Consider the following 26,039-nt stretch of genomic DNA (forward strand, 5'->3'; position numbering starts at 1 on the left):
GAAGGTAAAAAAAGTTCATAACACTTTCCTTGTTGAAGCCGATGGATCGAGCAAGTGATGTCCCTTCAGGTTTCCTGATTGATAGCTGATGCTTATGTCTATTCATGAAATGGTCGAACCATGCCCTTCCAGCCATATCGTCATTGAAATTGTTGCGGATCCCATATCTAACTGCTAGCTGATATGCTATTCGCCGTATATCATTACGAGTAAGGCCGTAAAATTTACTTTCCATCAACAAACAATACTCTACGAGCTCCTCCTCGATTTTTTCAGGGAGAATAGGCTTTCTTCCTAGTTTTTCTTTGACCAAAATATTTGGATCAACATCTCTTTTAGCCACCTTTCTAAAAAGAGTAGCTTTGGGAACATTAAAACAACGTGCTGCTTCATTTAGTGTTTTAGCCTTCTCCCGAACTGCCTTTATTGTGTTTAACGTGCATTCTGGTTGCCATGTCTGCCTTATCCCCTTTTTCTCTGGTCCTAACTTGCTTCTTGGCATAGCGACACCTAAGAAAAAGCAGTGGTTGTATTATGGAACAGCCTGTTTCATATTACCACCAAACGCCATTCTCCAAACAATCACGTTGTTAACAATGTATAAAATATAATTTGTAGTAACTAACCCTGCCATTTTAAAGTTAAATCATATTACTATCTGATACACTAACCATAATATATTACATGTATTAATATAGGCATGAGAAAAAATGTTGAATCTTACCTTGCAAAAAGTTTTGACAGATAGAAAACACAGCACTTTTATTTACGACCGCATACAGCAACATACTGACGCCTGCTGCCTCTAGGGACAGCAGATAGGACCAACGGTTATAATTACGATAGTTACTGGTAGGTGGCTGCACATTCTTGAGTAATTCTTTTCTGTTTCATAATACCACCATCTCCCCTAGTATCAAATTTGAATTTATTAATGGTAATTACAAGATTCGCAGAGATTTGTTATTTATATACGGTTAGATTGAAAGGAATATATTATGTAATTACATAAAAATCCGGCCTCTATAATTATTACCAGTAATGTCTCACCACGGCATCCTTGATGACATCATGTAACACCATACTGTACACTTCTGATTTACCAATAATTATCGGAAGCAAATGTTGAAAGTCTCCACGGTGCATGAAGTTGATTAGATCGTAATTTTGTGGTGTGCAGCCTGTTTCGTTGTGTGCTTTGTGATAAGGTTGGTAACGGAAAGTTTTCGTTTATAGCCTATTCTACTGTACATTTTCATTATTATCAATTCGCAGATGGAGTATTGGTTAGCATGACTGTTCTTGAAGAGGGCAGGCCCGGGTTCAAATTCTTGTTTGGAACAAGCACGGCCGACTTGATGTTACTTTCGCTTTTTTGTATACGGCCTTGACAATTGTAAAATATTTTCCTGAAATTGGATAATTTATCAATTCCTCCACTTGGCGCTATCTGCCAAGGTGTGGTGTCCACAGAAGAAATACTCAATATGAATTAAAATAAATGATTAATAAGTAATGACACTTATGAATAATAAATAAGAAAATAATAAGTATTATTATGTTTAGGTCTGTTAATTATGGTAAAAGCGTGAGTTTAAAAGCAGGGAAGGTACCACATAGTAACCTGTTCAGTTTAAGTAACATAACAGAGGCGTAATTTTGTAGTTCATTCGCTGAGTAGCACCCCTAGGCTAAACTGCGATGTTTCAAAGTAATCACTTGGGTAATTATTTACCATAACTTGTACTGAGTTTTATAATTTTACTCACTGCACTGATACATTCCACTTGATATTACAGATTCAAGAATCATAGTTTCAAGATTTTGCGACTCGGTGGATTATAAGCCGCATTCTTCGAAGGAACAAGCTTTTCATTTAAAGCTGCTGCAATGTTATCTAGAAGTGGCCTAACAAATTTCACAGTAATTATATTAGCAAGTCCGTTTTGGCCGTCTTCATCACAAATTGGCATTGCAAGAGAGGGCATCTACACAGTAACGGCTCAATTTCTGAACACAAATTTTCTAATTACTTGTTTGGTATTCTCTTTCGATGGTTAAGCAGCTGATCTAGAATCAATTTTGCATGAATACTGCCTTCATCGCCCTCTTTCCATACATTTCCTTGTTCTTTATGTAATGGGTCTCTTTCAATTAGTTGGAGTTTTCGGTTGTTTTCGTTATCTCGTCTTGCTTCTCTTGTAATACCTGATTAAGTTGTGTAATTTTCACATGCAATCTATTATTTCTTTTTAGCTCCACTGAGTTGACAACGTCTGTTTGCGTCGCTTTATGGTCATTTTCAACTGGCAAGAAAGGAATGTCATTAACTGATGCTGAGCCACTCGGAACATCTTGTTCAAATAGTGAAAAACCAATATTACTAAAAGATTTGCGTTTCTTGGGTGGAGGGAGATCAGTTTTAGTAATTTTTCGTCATGGTCTTCTGATATCTGTCACTTATACCTAGGATAATGAGGGACTATTGTTGGCACAGCATTTGGTTTTAATAGTCTAAATTTCCCATTATTAGAATAATCTTCCCTGAAATGTAAACTACAAACGACTGAAGATGGGGAGTTGCTTTAGGAACAAAGTCTCGGCGTGAATCACTTTAAGCCATTTTCGCATCTTTCCCTTACTTAATTATGGCTTTTAAGGAAAACGGAGGTTCATTGCCGCCCTCACATAAGCCCGCTATTGGTCCCTATCCTGTGCAAGATTAATCCAGTCCCTATCATATCTCACCTCCCTCAAATCCATTTTAATATTATTCTCCCATCTACGTCTCGGCCTTCCTAAAGGTCTTATTTCCTCTGCCTTCCCAACTAACACTCTATATGCATATCTGAATTCGCCCATGCATACTACATGACTTGTCCATCTCAAACGCCCGTATTTAATGTTCCTAATTATGTCAGGTGAAGAATACAATGCGTGCAGTTCTGCGTTATGTAACTTCCTCCATTCTCCTCTAATTCCATCGCTCTTAGCCCCAAATATTTTTCTAAGAACCTTATTCTGAAACACCCTTAATGTCTCTTCCTCTCTCAAAATGAGAGTCCAATTTTCACAACCATACAGAACAACTGGTAATATAACTGTTTTTATACATTCTAACTTTCCGATTTTTTGACAGCAGACTAGATGACAAAAGCTTCTCAACCGAATAATGAGAGGCATTCCCATATTTATTCTGCGTTAAATTTTCTCCCGAGTGTCATTTATATTTGTCACTGTTGCTCCAAGATATTTGAATTTTTGTCCACACCTGTGGAGTAACGGTTAGCGCGTCTAGCCGCGAAACCAGGTGGCCCGGGTTCGATTCCCGGTCGGAGCAAGTTACCTGGTTGAGGTTTTTTCCGGGGTTTTCCCTCAATTCAATATGAGCAAATGCAGGGTAACTTTCGGTGTTGGACCCGGACTCACTTCACCGACATTATCACCTTCATCTCATTCAGACGCTAAATAGCCTAAGATGTTGATAAAGCGTCATAAAATAACCTACTAAAATAAAATAAAATATTTGAATTTTTCCACCTCTTCGAAGGATACAACTCCAATTTTTATATATCCATTTCGTGCAATATTTTGGTCACGAAATATCATCTTTCCCTGTTACTCGGAAATTCGTGGAATGATAATGCTCCCCACTCTTTTTTTCTATTCGAAGTACACAATAGTACACAACAATACGTTATTTTGAATCATGTCACAATAAACTCATATACCAGTAGAAAGAAGCGCAATATTACTAATTATAATCGTACAAGAAACCATACACATATTCCTCAGTGCACCTTGGGAGTCAGTGCCATCTGGCGGGAATTTCATATTTTCTCGATTACAGCTTTAACACAGGGATCAAAATAAATCGTCAAGGCCGGTAAAGGAGAAGCGAAGCGAGCATCAAGTCGGCCGTGGAACAAGTTACTTGGTTGAGGTTTTAGCCGGTTTTGGTGAAATAGCGCTGATGTAGTTCCAGTGATTTTGGACGTGAAATTGGTTCAATTTGTAAATCATTTTTTTTTTTTTTGGTGGAGATGCAGTACATGCAAGGCATAACAAAAGCCTAAACTAAGCAAATCTAACCTGTCACAGATTCGTATAGGCCTATACAAGATTTATAAGCGAAGTAGGTAGGGAACTATCCCAGTGCTAGTTTAACCGAAGCTTTTCCAGGGTTTTTCTTCTACCCATTAATGGCAAATTCAAGTAGCTTTTGGCGCTGGATCCTGGTCTCATTCCGCCTTTATCTGTACTTAGACGGTAGACAACCATGGCAATTGGTGAAGCGTTGTAAAGCAAACTGGTATTTCTTTACAGTTGCGTTAGCATAGCCTATTAAGGTACAAATATATTTACCTTCCTGGCTTTTAGTCCAGTCATATGTAACCATAATAAAGGAAAATTTGAGTGCCGACGTCAATTTTGCACTGAAATAAAGGTGGAAAGTTGCTGTGAAAGTGCCGGCCGGCAGAGAAGTGCAGGTAGGTGGGATCTCTCCATCAAAGTGGAAGAGGTAGATGGCAGAGAGGGGCAACACATGCATCTCATGCCCTTGCCTTTATTTCCTGATCACAGAGGAAAAGTAAGGGAACAGATACATTATAGGTACCTCCAGTTTTCGTAAGGTCGAATCAGTGACAGGTTAGGTTAGGCTTTTGGATTGCGTTGCATAATATATATTCACAATTATCGAAGAATGTGCCCTTTCTTCCAAGGCATTCCAAAATCCTAAATTAACCAAGGCGTACCTAAAGCCTAAACTAACCTAACCTAACTCTACACTCCGTGTCAGACCAGCAAGTTAGTGTGCATTTGGAATAGGGAACTATGTTGCTCATTTAACAATAGCTCTTGAAAGAAATATTTAAAGGACCTTTGTATTTTGCAACTCAGCAGGTATAGAATTGTAAACTTAAAACCACCATCGCGTCTTGATTGACAGTTATCGCTTGTCGCCGGGCTTGTGCAAACGTATTACTATCCTGTTTGAAAGTGCCAATTGCCAGTCTATCCGATGTTGTAGTTTGTTAAAATATTGCGTGTTTTTTGTATACAAATAGTTTGTAGTTTAGTTTAGTTCATCTTCAAATAGCTGTGTAAGAATAAGTCAGTGTAGTGCCTTCAATTAGTTTGTTCTTTCTTGTCGTAATGAAACTATGGAGAAGTCGCCAGAATGCTTAAAAAAATAGCGAACCCGGAAAAGAATATTGAGTTCCGATGAAAGAACTATGGTGTTAAACGTGTGTTTGTACTTTCGTACTGCCTTTTTATTCAGTGTAACTGAAGGTCCTAAACATACGGCGTTAATCACAAAAATTGTCTTACAAAATTGTGTTAACAATAAGAAAGGAGTTTAAATTGAAGGAGAAACTTTCAACACCCGTGAAAAAAGCCCAGGCATTCAAAAGATGAAAATGCAGAAATATGACTCAATGACTCAGGCTGCAATAAGGCATCCTATGCATTCATTTTACAGGAAAAACACACTGCCAACATAAAAAAATGTGAAAGCAGCCTTTGCTAAAGATACAGACATGCCTAATGTATCAATTTCAATGTTACGAAGAATACTAAATGATATGGGATTCGAGTTTACTAGAATGAAGAAGAACTCCATGCTAATTGATAGAGACGACATAACTGTCTGGAGGCACAGGTACTCGAAAGCTATTAGAAGTCTCAACAAAGAATAGGAACATTGTTTACACAGGTGAGACCTGGATAAATGCAGGGTGTACGACTTCAAAGTCTTGGGTGGACACTACAATTGCCTCTGCTTCACAAGCCAGAAAAGGTCTGACGACTGGTAATAAGATGCCCTCTGGCAGAGGTGGACGTGTAATGTTAGTCCATGCTGGTAATGAGAATGGTTGTAGTCCTGTAGCTCAATTAGTATATCACGGAAAGAAAAATGGCGACTACCATGATGAAATGACTAGTGTTATGTATGAGAAATATTTTGCGGACAAATTGCTTTCAAATCTTCCTGCGAATAGTGTTATTGTGTTAGATAATGTATCTGTACATTCGAGAAAGGATGAAAAAATTCCCGTAAAGAGGAAGAATAAAGCAGAAATTAGGTCGTGGCTCGTCTCTAAAGCAATTTCTGTTGGTGAAGACATGCATTAGACAGGGCTACTGGAGATGGTGGAGTCTGTGCGGCCTCGATATGAACCCAAGTGCGTAACAGATGAAATGGCTCGAGCACACGGACATGAAGTATTGCGAATCCTACCGTACCTCCAATGGAAGAGGTGTGGAGTCAAGTCAAATAAAGTGCGAGAGCTGCTGGAATCAGGAGTCAAAGAAGTAACGCAACAGCAATGGACTAACTACGTGCGGCATGTACAGGGACATCACTTTATTTTTACCAACATTTTTAACATTAACCTGGCTATACTCGCAAACACTGTTGCCCCATTCAGGAGTTTGATGTTACTAGTGCAATATGTAAACAAATCATTTTACTAGGTATAGGAGGAGAGAAAAGTAGTGTATCCATTTATGTTGTAGGAAAATACGATATTACGATTTTCAGTTTGATGATCACTTTTACGGAATTTATCAAAATACAGTAGAGTAGTAGCATTTTCTTTTTCAAAAACTCAACTTTTCAGGCGGATATGTTCGTTATGTAATGTCTACTTTATTTAGCATATTAATTATTGATGTTATACAATATAGAGAGTGCATTTAAATTGAGGTGGTCATAAGTAAAAGGCTGTAAGTGCACTTAAGTTACTTTTGAGAAAATGGGGTTTAAATATTTAAGCTTTCGTAAAATCGGTAAAATGTTTATTTAAATTTTAATGTGTGATGCGATTAAAATATCCCTTTGCCACTAAAATTTTTAGATACTTTAGCTTACACTGGATGCACTTAACTCATGTTATTACAAATGTCACTAGCATTCCTTTGCTTCTAGCCACCTCAATTCAAAATAAGCTAATCTGAATTTTTAAACAAGTTGCTGAAAATGGTTGCCGTTCATTACAATGCAGGCTTCAATTCTTTACGCATATTATTAAAAACATTTTGAAGCATATTCTCTGAAATTGAATTTATCGTTTCTTGAATATAATTTTTAGTACGATAATATTAATATAAGTTCTTTCTTCTATAAAAAACGCAATCATGTTTATGAAACACACTATACACTGCAGTGTTTACTTCACTGCTTGAAGACTTCGAATGCAACAGCGGCCGTAAGTTTGTGTGTCTGACGGGAGCAAGGACATTAGAGAAGGGGTGAGAGTGAAGTACATTCAGAAATGCAGGTACAATAAAAATGCAAGTAAAAATAAAGTGATATCCCTGTAGAAGATGTGGAACAACACGTGTGGGAAACGGGTGGCCTCCTGGATTTAATCCACGACGTTGTAATCATCAGTCTTGGCGAATCATCTGAAGGAAGTGACAGCGAGGAAGAAGATTTAGATTTGTGTGCGTCATGTAAAAGAAAATATAATTTTAGAATGGATGGAATACACAAGGAGCCAGTACGCTCTGCCGTACTTCCCTCCCCCCACACCCCTGGACAATTACTGTTACTGATAGTTTGGCTGTGCTGTGGTGTGAGGGTTTGTTGTCCCATAAAGCCTGTAGTAACTTGCTGGTCTGACACGGAGTATAATTGTACCGTATGAAAACTGCCATTTTCTCAGTTTATCGGTATGGAAACAAATGGAAATGAGATGTACCGTAACGTGGTAAAGCATATTAAAGAAGTGCTAACAAACCCATTAACAATCAACACACATATGAATATGCGTGTTTTCCCATATTTATTTTCAAATGTAATATGATCCTCACTCGTTGGTAGCTTAACATTTTCCATCATACTTTGCCAATTTTTTTTATCCAAATTCAGGCTGGTTAATTTTGAAGACAAGGTATTTTTCGAGAAAAGCTACATCTAAGGAGGATATATATATATATATATATATATATATATACACTTACTTACTTACAAATGGCTTTTAAGAAACCCGAAGGTTCATTGCCGCCCTCACATAAGCCCGCCATCGGTCCCTATCCTGGGCAAGATTAATCCAGTCTCTATCATCATACCCCACCTCCCTCAAATCCATTTTAATATTATCTTCCCATCTACGTCTCGGCCTCCCTAAAGGTATTTTTCCCTCCGGTCTCCCAACTAACACTCTATATGCATTTCTGGATTCGCCCATACGTGCTACATGCCCTGCCCATCTGAAACGTCTGGATTTTAAGTTCCTAATTATGTCAGGTGAAGAATACAATGCGTGCAGTTCTGTGTTGTGTAACTTTCTCCATTCTCCTGTAACTTCATACCGCTTAGCCCCAAATATTTTCCTAAGCACCTTATTCTCAAACACCCTTAACCTATGTTCCTCTCTCAGAGTGAGAGTCCAAGTTTCACAGCCATACAGAACAACCGGTAATATAACTGTTTTATAAATTCTAACTTTCAGATTTTTGGACAGCAGACTGGATGATAAGATCTTCTCAACCGAATAATAACACACATTTCCCATATTTATTCTGCGTTTAATTTCCTCCCGAGTGTCATTTATACTTGTTACTGTTGCTCCAAGATATTTCAATTTTTCCACCTTTTTTAAGGATAAATCTCCAATTTTTATATTTACATTTCGTACAATATTCTGGTCACGAGACATAATCATATACTTTGTCTTTTCGGGATTTACTTCCAAACCGATCGCTTTACTTGCTTCAAATAAAATTTCCGTGTTTTCCCTAATCGTTTGTGTATATTCTCCTAACATATTCACGTCATCTGCATAGACAAGCTGATGTAACCCGTTCAATTCCAAACCCTGCCTGTTATCCTGAACTTTCCTAATGCCATATTCTAGAGCGAAGTTAAAAAGTAAAGGTGATAGTGCTTCTCCCTGCTTTAGCCCGCAGATATATATATATATATATATATATATATATATAATGGATTGTGTCACATGCGTGTAGTTGTGAACAGGTGGTTTTACGTTGCAACCACATATACTTTCCACGTAAATATCGATTATTATTTGCTGTATATTCATATGCAGGCTTAATATACGTGCGTCATATTTACAGCACATGAAGCGCTCTGTTTTTGCTACAGACGTCGCATTATATCTCTTCCTGTGACTGACCTTTGAATTTTAAGGCCCAATTGTATAAAACTCCCTGACTAAAGATCAACTTTGATTGAAGATCGAAAAGTAAACCGAGTTCAGACACTTCTTCTATTGTATAAAACTTTTCTGCGATCAAATTACCTAGGTTCAAATGCAATCTAAGTTCACATGAAAAGGATTTGGCAACATCGCATAAAAAGGTGAAATACGTGATGCGCGGACCATGTTATACAGGTTTGTTCAGTGTTGCCAATCTAGCGATTTTAACTCTTTTTCAACAACAATTTCTTTTAACTTTTATATTGCTTAAATAGGGATTAGTGACCTTTTTAGCACCCCATAGTGACAAAATTTAATCTTTCTTTGTTGATAATGAGAAATCTAGCGACTTTACAACTACTTTTTCGCAACTTTCCGTATTCCACTCTGTTGGAGACACTGGTTTTTTTTTTTTTGCAATGTAAATAATGGCGGACAATAAGAAGAAGGTTAACTGTTCTCCAAGTTGTTATCATGTTATGGTGTTTGATACTGCTAAACATAATAAAGCTTTATAAAACGACAATTTTCGTTTAGTAATACAGTTAATTGAACATTTATGAATGTACCTATCATATCCATTAATAATTAATGGTTGTTATAAACATAATATAATTATAGGTTATGTTATTTGATACTGCTGAACACGATAGAGCCTTATAAAATATAAGAAGTGTATTGAGGCAAGAAATTGAAATATATATATATATATATATATATATATATATATATATATATATATATATATGTACGTAGCATATCTATTGATATTAATAATAATGGATATTTTATTTGCACAATCTGTCACTCGTATATTTCAAACAGAAAAGAAATAACTGAACTTGGATCGTCTAACTTAATCGGAGAAATTTCTTCAGTCAAAGTTGACTTTAGTTTGAGACAAATTAATCTCAGATTAGACTTTATACAACACAAAATTCCAAGTTCAGCTGAAACAAGGATCAATTTAACCTCTGATCTAAGATTAAATGGTTTATACAATCGGGCCTAAGTGGCTTATCTTGCTTGTGGGCGTCAGAGTACTAAAAGGCTTTGGACAATGAAGAACAAGACTTCGAAACTAGTCAGCCAAGGCAAATCCTAAATATTAACACAGTAAAATAAATTGGAAATTTAATCACCAAAACAAGATATATCTGGCAGCCTTCACTGCAGTGCTCCCGTGTCTGCTTGCTATCCTCACAGATTAGTACAACATTTTGCTACCTTTCTTCACTTTCCAGCAAATATAGTCTACTCACATCGCGAATCCAACAATTATTAATTTTGCTTGTTTTGTCCAGAGAAAATACTCGTCTTTTACGAAATCAGTAGTTTTTTGTTCAATGATTTATAAAAGTTAGAAACAAGAACAACCCACTTAGCTGTAGTTTTGCAGTGTTGAGATAAGTACGTCATCGAATCAAGAGCGTTTTATGTTTGCATCACGTTTATAACCAACTTGTTGCTACGTATATTGCCAATCTATTAATCCTAGAACAAAATTAAGCTACTGCTTCACAGAAATTGGTTGTCCATGGTAGTTAAAGCGATAGTATTCTCTTAAGATCAACATTCGGAGATCGAAAGGTGACAAGCTATAGTCCCGACGCTGTTATTTCCGGCGTGACTCCGCCTCTTTGCTTACGTCTTAGAAAGTGAAGGCTCTGTAAAGTCTAGGTAGGTAGTATCGTTCGCCATTATCGTTCTTACGTCCCGAGCTACCATTCGAGGAATCCATTTGCCACACCGTTAAACATTATCATGTCGTAGCTCCTATGATAATAAATCAAACGCAATTTAATTCAGCAAATAATTGAGCGGCAAATAACGTCTTCGTGTGCTTTCTGCGAACGCCAACGAAAGAGCTAAAATGGCGGGCGATTATATTAAGTGTTTATCGAGCCTTAAGAAATGAATCAGCGAATGACAAGACGCACACGTTTAATGCAGCCGACCTGCAACGCGATTGGCTGCCGGAAATTAGAGCGACGGGACTATAATTTGTAAATAAACGTTTCAGTCGACTTCTAGCAGCTCCATAGTTGCAAGGTAACGAAGATTAACCTTGAAAATTGCCAGTTACAATGTAATGCTCCAAGCTTTGAAGGCAGTGCTGCCACAATATCGAACATATCGCTGTAACAGCAAGTTGGCAACGTTGCCATAACAGCAAACCCATAAGGCACGCAGCTAGCGAGCTGTCACAAGTCGAAAGAAACTCTATACTGACGTCATAAGTGTAGGAAATATAGAGGAGAGTCGTGAAAAAGATTGCAAAGGAAGGATAGTGAAGGAAAACAGGAGAGTGAAGTGGAGAGAGAGGAGGGAAGAAATGTGAAAAGCCAACAGTAAAGTCAACTTTGAACGGATTGTACTCTTGAGCCATCTGCTGCTGCTGCCATGTTCTTCCCATCTACGGGCTACTTCCTAGCATGTGGGTGTCCCCACCCTACATACCTCATCGACCACTTGCAGTAGGGAATGTGCCGCAGTGGTGTAGCTTTTCTGGAGAATTACACAAAATAATGATATATTATTGATCAACCACAAGGCTAATTGTGTTGTGAGATGACGGTCTTTTACCACGAAAACGTCGGAACAGATGTATTATAGGGACACATGACGATAGTGCGCAAAAAAGATGTCGGCAGAAGTAATGGTTGAAGAGTGGTTTTAGTAATCGGTATTTGAAAAGCTGTAATTGATTATCAGTCAGCTGGAAATGCTATAGAAATAAATAAATGAAATGTAATTTTTCCATTCCTCATACTTTATTTCCATTGGACCAAATTTATAATACGGCATTGCTATGTAAACTGTTGGTTTATTTAAGTTTGGCAATACATTTAAATCGATTGTGGCACAAATATGTATTATTTATAGTAACATTCATACAGTTCACCCATTCACAAAGTTGTCCTCTAAAATACAATATGTCTCTTACCTCTTTGAAAAGAATTTCCTGCATAGTACAATTCAGTGAAAGGGCAGTGTGTCTCAGTCACGTACCTCGACCTGTCAATCAGCTGACCCCGTCTACCCTCTCTATACTGTCACAAACCTTGCTTATCCACATTCTTATTGAATTGCAGCTTTTCCCCACATCTGAGAAGTAGCAAACGTTGTTTCAGGTGTAATGGATGACATCAAGACGGAACCCCAGGTTGACCCATTGGCTATAGAATCAAGTGATGACGCAGCTATGCAAAAGGCAAATCATTTACCATATGTAAGTTTGAATAAACCCATTCTTCATGTTTCTCATTTCAAATTTTCTTTGCTTGTTTATTTATTTATTTTTAAATAGGGAAATTGTTGCAGTTAAAAAAAAAGATAATATTTTCACATACTATTAAACTCAAACTTCTTATATAACTGTAAGAGACTTATTAGATCGATGTGCTTGTGAACAGGAGTCATCACGTGTAAAAGTGTATAATTCAGACAGAGACTTGACTGGTTGTTCCAACTGACCAGCGTGACCAAATTGCTTCTGCAACGAGAAAAAGAAATGAGTATGTTGAATAAGAGACAGAGATGGATAAAAAAAATTACAACAATTATTTCGGAACTGTTGCAGAAATGAATAGCAGGTTGGAACGTATTGGTCTGAATTATCACAGCTCCGCGATCTGCTCTGCTCACTTTCTGTTGATCCTGTGACAGCTCCGGTTATTTCGAAATTCACTGAAATTGGAACTCCACTTCGATATGGAAATTGAGATCCTTGAAGTGGCACGAATTTTACTATAAACAATTATTTTAAATAACTGTTCAGTTTTGAAGATAAATAATATTTATGTATGTGCGCTATGTGACGGACTGCAAGTCGTCAGACGTAAGCCTTAAACAAGTGGTAATATCTTGTAGACTCATTCTATTAACATGGGCTTTTTTTTAAATAAAGTATAATGTATTTAGACGACTTCATACACTGCCAACTACCCACTTATCTTATAGAAGACAATAGACTATTTGAAAGCCTTAGTTCCTTCTTCCACTGTTCGATGCGCATGACATCTGTGGTTCAAATTATTGCAAAACTGCATATTTTGACTTAGTTCTTTTTAGCTCCGACCGATTGAATTGGATTCGCAATCCCTTCGAAGAGTCAACAATTTTATAATCCACATTAAGCGTAGATGAAAAAGAGCAGCTTCTTGAAATTTCCACTCATTTTCAGTTACAGGAAAGTTATAAATCTTTGTCATTAATTGGTTTTTGGTTGAGTTTAAAGGAGTTCCCAGTGTTAGCGAATAAAGCCATAACAGCTTTATTACCCATTTGATCCACATATTTGTGCGAAAAGTCATTTCCTTCATATGGGTGCCTATTTAAAAAATAAATACAGAAACAGACTTTGTGCCGAAAGTGATTTGAGACTTAATTTAACTTCCGTGGTTCCTGACTTCAAAGCTCTGTGCCATGGAAAGCAGGCGCAACCTTCTCACTGAATTCCAAGGAAGAGGTGACTAATTACAATGAAAACTTGTACAGTAGCGTGCAAATTAATCCAAACAACGTAATTACTTATGCAAAAACACTCAAACCGGATAAAAAAAGGATCTAAGACATACCTCAGTAATCTATGTGGCCTCCCTTGTTCCTAATAATAGCTCTGAGACGATTTGCCATGGATTCCACTAATTTCCCACAAATATTCTTCATTTCTTCATCGCGAAACCATACACCAATGAGGGCAGAAATCATCTTCTCCTTTGTAGAACAAGCCATTTTTTGCATTCTTCTTTTGCAAATTGACCACAAGTTCTCAATGGGGTTGATGTCGGGTGAGTTGCCTGGCCAGGGGAGTACCTGAATATTCTTCTTGTTGAAGAATTCTGTAGTTTTTCGAGACGTATGGCATGGTGCCAGGTCGTGTTGGAACACACCTCTGCCATCCGGAAATGATTTTTGCAGCTGGGGTACGATTCTGGTTTCCAATAAGTGAATATATTTGTCAGAATTCATCATTCCCTTGATAGGTATTAATGTTCCAGGCCCTTCATGTGGAAAATAACCCCAAAACATTACTTTAGGGGGGGGGGTATTTGGGTGCTTGTTGGAGATGAGCTGCTGTTACTTTTTCGGATCCTTTCCGTACGTAAGAAGCACGGTGGCCGTGGACCTCGAAATGAGACTCATCGGGAAAAAGTACATTCTTCCAGTCATTCACTGTCCAGTGGTGATGTAATTTTGCCCACATTAAGCGTTTTTTTGCACATAACAACGGTTAGCAGTTGCTTCCAATAGGCTTACGAGCCCTTCGTCCAGCTTCCAAAAGCCTACGCCGCACTGTTGTGACGTGAATATTCGCCCCAGTGGTAGCCATTAACTCGCGGGTTAAGTCGACAGCAGTTAGTCTAGGATTTAATTTACTTTTCCTGACAATTAAACGATCATCTGCAGGTGAAGTCTTCCTTTTCCGGCCATAGTTTCCTTTTTTCTGGGGTGTGATGGATCCAGTCTCCCTGTATCGTTTTATGATCGAATTAACAGTAGCCAAATCGATGTGACATTCTGCAGCAATTTGCCTCTGTGTCATAGAAGAATTCTCTGCTAATGTTATAATTTTAGACCGTTTTCGTGGAGTTGTATCCATTTGTGAAGACGACAGAATGTACACAGGATTGCAGTATTAAGTCTTCAACACAACTGAAATGCTTATAAGTACAAAACGACAGGCAAAATGTCACATATTATAAAAAAAAATAATGACAGACCTTCAACAATGGAATTACACGTACTACAGATGTCAAGTAAAGCGGTATGAGCAGCTGTGAGGCCAACAATGACAGAAAATGTAAAAATATGTCGTGTTCGGATTAATTTGCACGCGACTGTATTTATTATTGCAACTAATCCTAGACGTTGTGTAACGTTTAAGCCGTAACTAGAGTAACTATAGGTTTTAACCGTTAAGGGTTAAGTTAATTTAAGGTTCTTAAATATCTTGCTTGGAATTAAATTTTATGCCTGTCTACTGTATGTACAGTATATTTAAAAGTCAGTGGTTCACCCAACTCAGATCGTTGTGGAAGGGGTTCGCGAGTCGAAAAAGCTTGGGAACTGCTGATCTAGGGTATAATTAATCGAAAAAGAGGCAGGAGTGTTTATGTGTACAATATCAACCAAATATATCATACGTTTAAGCAATATTTGTCTTATACCATGTATAATATTCCAATGAAAAGTGAAAATCGTATCTCTGGTTATTCTCGGCTTTCTTGTTGCTCTCCACGTTCTATAATGGCACTACTAACACATACTACTAGTATAGTCTATTTAAGTATCGCACGATGAAGTAATACACGGTTCTGAAAATCGTCCAAATAGTCCAATCCTGTGGAGTAACGGTCAGCGCGTCTGACCGCGAAACCAGGTGGCCCGGGTTCGAATCCCGGTCGGGGCAAGTTACATGGTTGAGGTTTTTTCTGGGTTTTTCCCTCAACCCAATACGAGCAATGCTGGGTAACTTTCGGTGCTACACCCCGGATTCATTTCACCGGCATTATCACCTTCATTTCATTCAGACACTAAATAACCTGAGATGTTGACATAGCGTCGTAAAGTAACCCAATTAAATAAATCGTCCAAATAATTAACACTTCTGCGTTATTTTCCAGGAGAGGTAAATACAGGTATACCACACATTTCAGTTATCTTTTTGCCCAGTCTGAGAATACGAGATAATGTATGTATTTCTAAACCACATGCCTCTACAGTCAGACTCTTTTTTTTTTTCTGAAAAACTGTCACGCACTGCTTCATAAGCTAGTCCTTTAGAAAAATTTTATACAGAAAATACAATACTCCTCGCCTGTGAGTGTAGGGCTATCCTTTAGGGTACAGATGAAACACCAGAGCCACTTGCAATACCTTTAAGAGACATTGTTACTGTAAGTTATACATCACACAAGAGAAAACAGTCCACGACTGAATTTGAAAATCAACAGAGTCTATCTTCGCTTACAGAGAGAGAGAGAGAGAGAGAGAGAGAGATGCCAGAGCAAAATATGCTGTACCGGTATATTGTAGGTTGAATAGCTCTGTATATTCTTAAAGCGATAACACGCGAACCAGTTGACATATAATTGTCATTCTTGTACAGCTGTGCCATTCGAAGATTCATTCCTAGCCATCAATATTATGCGCGCAAGAAAGAAACTGATACGCGACGCTTCGCGACGATTTAACTAGGCAACACTGCTTCACTGTTAAGGTTTTGTTTACGGCGATCATCGCCGAGCGCACATCGCCAGCGATTGTCGCCGGAGTTGCTAGCAGTTGAAATGAATGCGCACGGTTTCTTTACAGCGAAGATCGCCAGCGCAGTTCGTTGGACGCGGCGCAGATCGCTGGAGGTTGCTTCTGAAGCAAATTCAGGACGCACATCGCCGCATTCGTGTTCAATAATCGATATTTAGACAAGGTCATGTTGTAATATTGAATATCTAATCTGCACACGTTAACCACGTCTGTACGTTTTGGCTGCAAAACAAATCAAGACGTTTTGTAATTTTTCGCGGTCTGAAGACGAAATTATTATTGAATATGTGTCACAACATAATGCTCTTTTTAATATGAGCTTGTGAATTAATAAACATATTAAACAATAAACCCTTACATTACATATTACATTTTAATCACGCCCGAGCCCCAGAGAATTTCGTTCTGTGTTGGGTAAGGGGGAAATTCTCTCTTCTGTAAGTTTTCTGTGACTAGGCCTACCTAAGTACTTACGCGGTATTATGAAATATAGCGTCTTTTTTTTTTTTTTTTTTTTTTTTTTTTTGTAGAGATGTAGTTGATCGTATATACAAGGCATAATAAAAGCCCAAACGAACCAAACCTAACCAATCACATGTTCGTACATCTAAAGTGTATAAGCGGATTACGAAAGGAACTACCTCAGCGCTAGTTTAGCCAATTTTTTTTTTAATTATTGTTTGGAATACACCATGTAATGTAATACAGTATAATAATAATAATAATAATAATAATAATAATAATAATAATAATAATAATAATAATAATAATAATGATAATCAGTTCATAACCTGAGTTACTGCCAATCTTTCAATTGGAGTTACGGGGGTCTTGACAAAATTTGTAGGTAATTTAACATTGTCATTTTCAATTAAACTCAAAACATAATCAAACTGGTCAGGTGAGAGTCTGAAATATTCCTTAAATTTTGTAGCGTTTTTATAAAGATGTCTCATTATCAATGTGTTAAAACAGAATTCTGTAAACCTATTCCTGAATACTTCATTAGTCCGTAGCTTGTTCCTTTTATAATAGGCATGCGAGATTTTGATATCGTCATCTCCCTCTTCTAGAATAAATAGCAACTTCATTATCTTGGATTTATTCATTATAATTTTTAGGTTATGTCCGTGGCCTACATTAATTTACTTGACCATATGTAGTAGATGAAGGAATAAACAAATGAGAATCTACAGCGATGTGCGTCAATAAAGAAACCACTTCTCGGCGATCATCGCCAGCGTTTATAATCGCCGGCGATGTGCGTCCGACGATGATCGCCGTACACAAACCGTACCTTTTACTGGCGAGTCGACATAGATCGGCCTGAACTAGCTTCGCCTTCTTATTCTGAAAGCACTTTAACAAATTTCTATGTGAGCGAGGCGCTCGTATTGCGACCAATGGCAGGCTAAATAAAATTTAGATTCGACATGTCAGTCAATTAAGGCAGAGAGTTTCCTCATAGAATTCATCTGGAGAACAAAATTGTAATGGATTTATTTGTATAAAAGTGTAAATATTTTATTTTGTGAGAGGTGGAAGTAATGCAATAATGTTTAATTTTGTTACGGTTTCGTCTTGTGTTGTGTTCAAGAAATGTACTTAATTAAATAATTGAAACAATCTTCATTATAAATATGTTACATTACTTGATTACGAAGTCAGTTGAAAATCCAATTAAAACCCTCCATCAATCTGCGTGACAGCAGGATTATGAATTTTCAAGTTGTGGTTGGTTAATGAAAGAGAACATTAAACAAGAAGTTATCAGAGCGGTAGAATTAAACTGAAGGAAATAGAGCCGTAGATAAAACTAATCTGAATGTACTCAAACCTTCGTAGTGAAATGAAAATTAAAGTAAAAGATTGAAAGGAGCCAGAAAACCCTAACACTTTTCATGAACCAAAAATCATGTAAGCAAGGCAGGAATAGACTGAGATAACCAAACATAAACCAAAGAAACAAGGTATGACATCACTATATTAGGCCTAATCTGGTCTAAGGAAAATAAATCAAAGCGAAAAACTAAGAAAAATTAAATGTAAATCATGTAAATTAAAATGTACCTGAGAAACTGTATATAATTAAACGAAACCGAGATAAGCCCAACTGTAACTAATCTAAGGAAGTCCACAACTCATGGCGGAGCACAGCTGTCATCTGCTGGGAACAAGATCTGACCTTGCCTGCAGTGCAGTTAAGATGGCGCTGATAACGTGAAGGCATCTTTGATGAAAATATTATACATTATAAACACTAGTAATGTGCTGACGATATACCAATAACTCTATGCGTTGAAAATGAAAATGAATTGGTGACAACATTAAAAGCAATTGCACAGTTCAAAAATTGGTATATTAGCAACAAGTTAATTACTGTAAACATTAGTCAGACTTTATTTCTGAAATTTATTAGTGGACTTACTAATATTGAACCCTCTTTTAATTTTGATAGTGATTGTATTGCAGGTGTGAATAATATTAAGTTTCTTGGAATTTTTGTCGACAACACTTAATAATGGCATGTTCATATTTATTTTATTTAAAAAAAGAAAAAAGGTAGATCCTAAATGAAGGGTACATGGGAATAACGATCAAGGTCCATTTTAGAAAGTTTCGAGAAAAACTAATTTTAAAGTTTAAGCACTTAATACTTTGTTATGTGTGTATTTAATAGAAATTGACGTAGTGGAATGTCAAGAACGATTATTTCTTATTACTAGGTAGACCACATGATAGTACTTCCTTTATACTATAAGATAGCATTATTAACTCAATTTCGATTTTTGATGGACCTTGATCGTTTTTCCCGTGTACCCTTCAAATGCTGTTGCTATTTTTAAGGCTGAAATCTACATTCAATGTACATTTGTCTTCTGTCTATATATTATAATTTCTTCTTAGTGTAACTATGATACTTTGCTGTTAATATTATGAATAATCTTTCTTGCTTAGAAGCGAGTCATTGCAATGACTTTATGATTAAAAGGACAGAATCTAAGCCTTCCTAAAGAAAAACTGAATGTAAACATCGCCTTATATATATACCGGTATATTTCAGTATATTTATAAATGTTGAATGCTGTTTAAGCATGAAAAACTATTTTCATAATTTTATTATATTACACATCTGCCAAGATTTATTTCAAATCATTCGTCCTCAAGTGAGGTCCGGATCCGGAATTAACAAACATAAGAGATAAAGGGAAATGAAACGGGTAAAATAATTATTCGATTTGTACATTAAAACAAAAAATTACGTGTTGACATATAAATGAAAGTGTAGAATTTGAAGAGAGCCTTCAGAATTTCCATCACAATCTTCTGAACCTCATAAAAGGAAATTTTAAAGGATTTAAGGATATTACATATAAATTTTGATAAACAACCCCTCATTCCAAACACCAAGCCTGTAACATCCCAGTTGTAAAGCGAAATGCCATATTTTTCACTGAGGTATGGAAGATAAGGTACATATTTAGCTCGCTTGTCAGAACTTATGAGTACAGAAAATAATTGATGAAAGAAATATGAAATATGCTGTTACTTTATAGTACTACAATATAATATTATTACTGATTAAATTTATTAAATTTCCAACTTCTTTATGTGTTATATGTAAGTGTTAAAGCAATAAATGAAGTGTATGAGGAAATAAAGGAAGTAACAAAAGAGATTGGACTCGAAATTAATATGGATAAAACAGTATTTACGAACACATAAAAAAAACAGGATAAGAACGGAAGAAAATAAGATGGTTTCTATTGGCTCAGAGCAATTTAAGGAATGTAATGAGTTTAAATACTTGGGTTCAATGATTACATGGGACAATGATTGCAGTAAAGATATAAAAGTTAGAATTTCAGCAGGGAATATATGTTATTATGCCTTAGACAAAGTCTTGAGAACAAGGTATATTTCTAAGCAGACAAAATTACTAATATACAAAACAATAATTAAACCCATAGTGGTTTATGGGTGTGAATCATGGACCATGACTGAACAGCAACAACAACTTAGAAGATACCGTAGTAAAGGAAAATTCTGAGAAAGATTTATGCTCCTGTTAAAGAACAAAATAATTGGAGAATACGTAGTAACTTGGAATTAGAACAAGTATATAAGGAACCTAATATGGTAACTTCGATAATAATTAGAAGACTTGGATGGGTAGGTCACTTAATTAGAACGGAGGACGAAATAATGGCGAAGATGATCTTCACTGCAATACTGGACGGAAAGAGAGATAGGGGTCGTCCCAGATTGAGTTGGTTAGGCTGTATTAAGGAAGATTTGAGGAAAGTGGAAATAAGGAGGTGGAGGAAGAGGGCAGAGGACAGAAGTAATTTTAAAGGAGGCTTTAGCTAAATTATAAGAGCTGTATACCAAAAGAAGAAGAAGAAGATGTGTGTGTTAAAAATGTATATATAAAAATGAATAGTATTGTTTAAGAAGTTTAAAATCTAGGTATTCGGTCATGACAGTTGCGGAGATTTCTTGTTGGTCTGCTGAATTAAGTTCAGTTATTGAGTGACAAGAATTTTGTGTTGTAAACAGAGTTTAGTTATTTTTTAGTGTTCACGTGTGTATGATTCTGAATTAGTAATTAGTCAGTCAGAGAGATTAAAATATAAATTAATTGTATCCATATTGGCTGTACCAGAACGACTATTATTATTATTATTATTATTATTATTATTATTATTATTATTATTATTATTATACTCGTATAACTTATCGTAATTCAGGTAAATCACATTTTTTTAGAACTGTCTCAGTTCTCTGCTCGCGTCAGATTACTCAAGCTGGATTGCGTCATGTCGTCTGGGCACTGTTGATTGAATGGCTGCCATTTCCTGCTGTAGCATTAGCAAAACGTCCGGAGGTATTGGCTGCATTAAATGGGTTCATGTCCTAAAAATCAATAACGGATTACAAATTAATGATGTTTATATATTCTACAGGAAGGAAGAACAGAGGACAACAAGTACCATCTCACATGGGAGAAAGCTACAGTGCCCTTTACATTTCCTCTGGGGAAGTGTGAGGTAAAGGTGAGTGAGCAGAACTACATGGACCTTCATTCGCAATGCTTGTGGGTACAATAAGTTATTACTTACCCATCTGTTTGGTGAGTTGTGATTTTATTCATATTTTTTATAGGAAACGCTCAAATCTTTATTTTCGGTGTTCATAGATGTAGAATTATTAGCAATATTATATATCACGTACGAATTTTCCTGGGAGGAAATGTCTTATAATTCAAGAGTGAGTAGTTAGGTAACGCTGGTAACATGTCCCACTCTTGCCTCAATGCAGGATCTTTTAATAACAAGTATGCTCAGTGTATCTCCCTCCATTCATAAGTTGCAACATCTGGTACACTTGGTCAAAATGAAACTGGCCGGTCTCTTGAGCAGTGAAAATTTTCTAAGTCCCTTCGGGTGAGCGCACAGTTCACTACCGTAAACCTCTGTGCGCCGCTTCAGTTAACTCTATGATACAAGGCGCTGATTTGGGCTACCCCCACAGCATGCTTCGAATCTCCGTGGTGAATTTTTTGTTTTGTTCTTTCTTGTATTTTTTACAACTCCTTTTAGTGTAATATAATCAAATAATTTTGCTTTTGTTAATTCATGTTACTTACAGATAATTACAAAATTGGTGAAAATTGTGGTTGTAATTCCAGGAAATCAGTATATATTTTGTCATCAGAATTATGGCTTTTCTTCTTGTTTACATTTACTACGTTTAGGCCCTGATGACCACGGATTTAGATTAGTATAGTAATCATATTCCCTGTAGCACAACTTGCAAATTAGTTTTTGTCAATTATTTAACCGTCAACATATTCTGGCCACATTGGGCAACGGCGCAGGAGGAAGCAGAGCTCGAGCTTCGGTGGACACTTGGCTTGATGCAGAGCGAGGGAAGGAAAGACTACAGCGCTGAGTGGAGAGAGCGGGGGAGTCGTTTGGAAATAGAGTGTTAAGGAGGCCCAGAAATTTCGCGATGCAGAACATTCTAGACGATTGTGGTAAATAAATATACCACCGCGAATTGCAGTAGCGAGAGCAAGAGCCAGCGAGCGAGGTGGACCTGGGTTCGAGGTAGTCTTCGGAAGTCAGTCTACACGTTAGTCTTCGAGCGAGTGAGGAAGACCGGAGTTCGACGTGCCCTGGACCGTAGCTGATGTGCAGTGAACTTGAGTGAGTCCGTAACTGTGGCAGTATCCAGGCGAGTGCGACGTATCCGGAGGCTTGGGTTCGAAGTGCAGGGAACCGCATCCAAATGGCTTGGGTTCGATGTGTAATGAACTGTATCTCGAAGGCTTGGGTTCGACGTACTGTGAACTTGAGTGAGTGAGCTAGAAGAACTAGCCAAGGCGAATGAACTGTGAACTGACAGTTTTGTTCTGCACACAGTGCTTTGTGAACATTAGTTGAAATTAGGAGTACATTGTTGTTCTTCTCAATAATACACGTGAATAGTCATTGTCGCTGTGTGGAGTGCAATAGCGACTACTGTGTTGCAGTGTTGAGTGGAATACCCATTGTTGACGGGTGTAGAAATAAAAGTCACCATGTTGTATAAAAGTTACAGTATTATGTACTAAATGTACCTTAGGCAATAGAGTGTAAAGCAGCAGGGATCAATAAAATAATTAACACAGCATTTTAATACATCCACAGCATGCTTGGCGTGGAGCAGTGGTTAAGCTACCGTACTTAACTTCTATGCAGACAGTTCGAGTTCGAATCTCCATAGAGAAGTTTTTGTTTCGTCCTTTCTTTTAGTTTTTACAACTCCTTTTAGTGTAATATAGTTAAATAATTTTGCTTACGTTAATTCATGTTACTTACAGATAATTACAAGATTGGTGCAAATTTGCGGTTATAATTCCAGGAAATCAGAATATATTTTGTCATCAGAATTATGGTTTTTCTTCTTGTTTACAATTTCTACGTTTAGGCCCTGGTGATCAGGGATTTAGTTTAGTATAATAATCATATTCCCTGTAGCACAACTTGCAAATTAATTATTGCCAATTATTTAACTGTCAACATATTTACTGAATGTTACTTAGCAGCAGAGTGTAGAGGAGCACAGATTAATATAATAATTAGTGAAGTATAAGTAAATCCGTGGCACTACAGCCCATGAAGGGCCAAGACTGACCAGCCGGCTGTTGGTCTCACGTTCACATGCCGAAGCAGAGGTGGACGATCATCCAATCAGACTGGATGTATCGTGTGGTTAGCACGGTGATCCCCCATCCGTAATAGCTGGTTTGCGAAACCGGATTTTCGCTACCTATCGTAGCTCCCCAACTGCATCACGATGCTGGGTAGGCACCAGTCCCATACACTGGTCGAAATTTCATGAGAAAATTTCTTCCCCCATGAGGATTCGAACCAGCGCGCATTCTGTATCGCGAGTCCTAGGCAGAATGCCTTAGACCACGACACCACGGTGCGGGATAATAAAATAATTAACACAACATTTTAATATGAAAGCCCCTAATTGTCGTCTTTAGTTTTACTTCCATCTAGCGTGAAAAGTTTCTATTAACACGAAAAAAATAATAAAGCGAAAAGTATTCTAAGGATAACAAAAATGACGAAAACCTGTTATATTTTCACTGATGCATTTACAAGGCAAAAATAAATAAATAAATAAATAAATAAATAAATAAATAAAATTTAGTAACTCCACGAAGATTTGTACTTATGAACTCATGAACTCTTAGATATCGCTCTGCAAGCTATGTTAAGAGTTTCACTGCAGTCAGAATGGCATTGTAACGAGCAATGGTTGTACTCTACTTGAGAACCTGTTGTACAGTATATAGTGTTTGTGTTACAGTATTCCCTGTTTTAACACTCTGAACGACCTGTCTGTTTTAAATCTCGTATATAATTATTTTCTCGGAAGATTTTAGTGATTAATAGTTGTGTTCCCCATTATAACTACTACAAGAATATACGCAATCTATTGAACAAAGCCTGGCTGTCCCGAGCGGTCACGGAAATACCCGATTCGAACTTAGTCTCTCAGATGCTGACCACTTTCATTTTGACCAAGTGTACATTTTGGAATTTGTTTCTATTCTCTCCTTTTCAATTGTTTGCACATGAAGTGTATGATTAGTTGAACTTGATAATTCGGAGATTAATAAGTGGGGATGATGAACTATATCAACTTGGAGAAGCAAAATAAGTAGCATGAGCATTTGATGGCAGCGAAGTTGACTGTTTCGTAATTTCATGGTAGTATAAACTACTGTACATTAGCTATGAATATTAATTGCAAGTAGCATACATTGCGTTATTCTAATTGAATGTGTTATTTTTGTAATAATTTTAACTATCATTCTGTGACTGTAATTCCAATGTACTTTTGGGTCAAATAGAGTTTAAGAAATTGTATATTGAAATAAAGGAAATAATCTTCCAGCACCATTCTCAGATTCGGAGGCACTTTTATTTCCTGCCAAAGTCTGTCTTTCGCACTAGATAAGAACGATTTCGTGAACACAACTCCCACTTATTTCTATTGATTTGCTGAGCTCACAGATCCACTTCCCCGCCTGAATCGATCTTAGCCTCTTCCGAATTTCCTTTATCAGGTAGTCGTGGTTGTTGGCATTTCTCTGCAGGTCTAATGTTATTTTGCTGCCTGTGTGTAGCTGCAGTTCTTTGTATCTCTGACTGACTTTAGTTGCTTCGATCTCCTGCAACGCTTTCATAATTGTCAATTGTTCGGCTTTGTTGTTGGTGCATATAGTCTGTATTTTATATGTTGTGTTAATCCATGCGATCATGTTGGAAGTGTGCTTTGAAGCTGAAATTGCTGGTATTTGAATTCAGCTAAATGATGTGCAAACTATAGATTTGGATATGACAGTCATTTTTTCATCAGAAGAGAAAATGCTTAGGAGAATTTGAAATCGAACCGTACCTTGTAGAGTCAGAAATTGTAAAAAATTAAAGGGGTAAAAGTGCATGAATGTGCAATAATTGGTTAGGAGGAAAAACATGAGGACGTTAAGAAAGAGAAATGTTGAACTCTGGAGGTTATAAATACAGTCATTCCTTGATAGATTGATTTTCTGTGGTCTTACAATGTTACTGGAGGAGAGTTGTGTTTAAGAAATTTTCATGCATAATAAGAAAATACAAGCAGAGTAACAAAAATGCTGAAAAATACAGGGACATCATTTTATTTTTACTTCAATTTTTATTGTACCTGAGTTTTTGAATTTACTTCACTCCCACCCCTTCTACTAATGAAGTTCCAACTCCACACAGAACCAAGACCGCAGATACTAAGCAGTACTGAGTTACTGAGTATAGTACGTTCCAGAAATATGTTCGCGTTTTCCAGTGACGAAAGAACTTTCAATATTGAATCATATTTTCGCACAGGTACTGTCCGTTTGCCTACGTCGCATCTCGATTTCCCCCACCTGCTTCTGCTCGCCCCTCTGTAAAAGCTGGGCTGTCTTAGCTCTTTTCTGAAAACATTAATTTCTGTTAGGAATTGGACGTTTACGTAATATTATACAGCTGTTTAATTTAACTTAAATAAAAG

The 26,039-nt window shown here is 36.9% G+C and overlaps 1 protein-coding gene across 1 annotated transcript in view; it reads left to right on the forward strand.

Moving 5' to 3' along the window:
* The first annotated feature begins 489 nt into the window (after positions 1 to 489).
* The window catches only part of LOC138693336 (zinc finger protein 155-like), a 31,334-nt gene continuing 5,784 nt past the window's right edge, over positions 490 to 26,039 (forward strand). Inside the window, exons 1-3 of the mRNA XM_069817248.1 lie at positions 490 to 1,208; positions 12,305 to 12,402; positions 21,410 to 21,499. Coding sequence (XP_069673349.1) covers positions 12,310 to 12,402; positions 21,410 to 21,499 — 183 coding nt within the window. The 5' untranslated portion in view covers positions 490 to 1,208; positions 12,305 to 12,309. The remainder of the gene's footprint in view (positions 1,209 to 12,304; positions 12,403 to 21,409; positions 21,500 to 26,039) is intronic.

The sequence above is a fragment of the Periplaneta americana genome, chromosome 17 (assembly GCF_040183065.1).
Source record: "Periplaneta americana isolate PAMFEO1 chromosome 17, P.americana_PAMFEO1_priV1, whole genome shotgun sequence".
Taxonomy (NCBI): Eukaryota; Metazoa; Arthropoda; class Insecta; order Blattodea; family Blattidae; genus Periplaneta; species Periplaneta americana.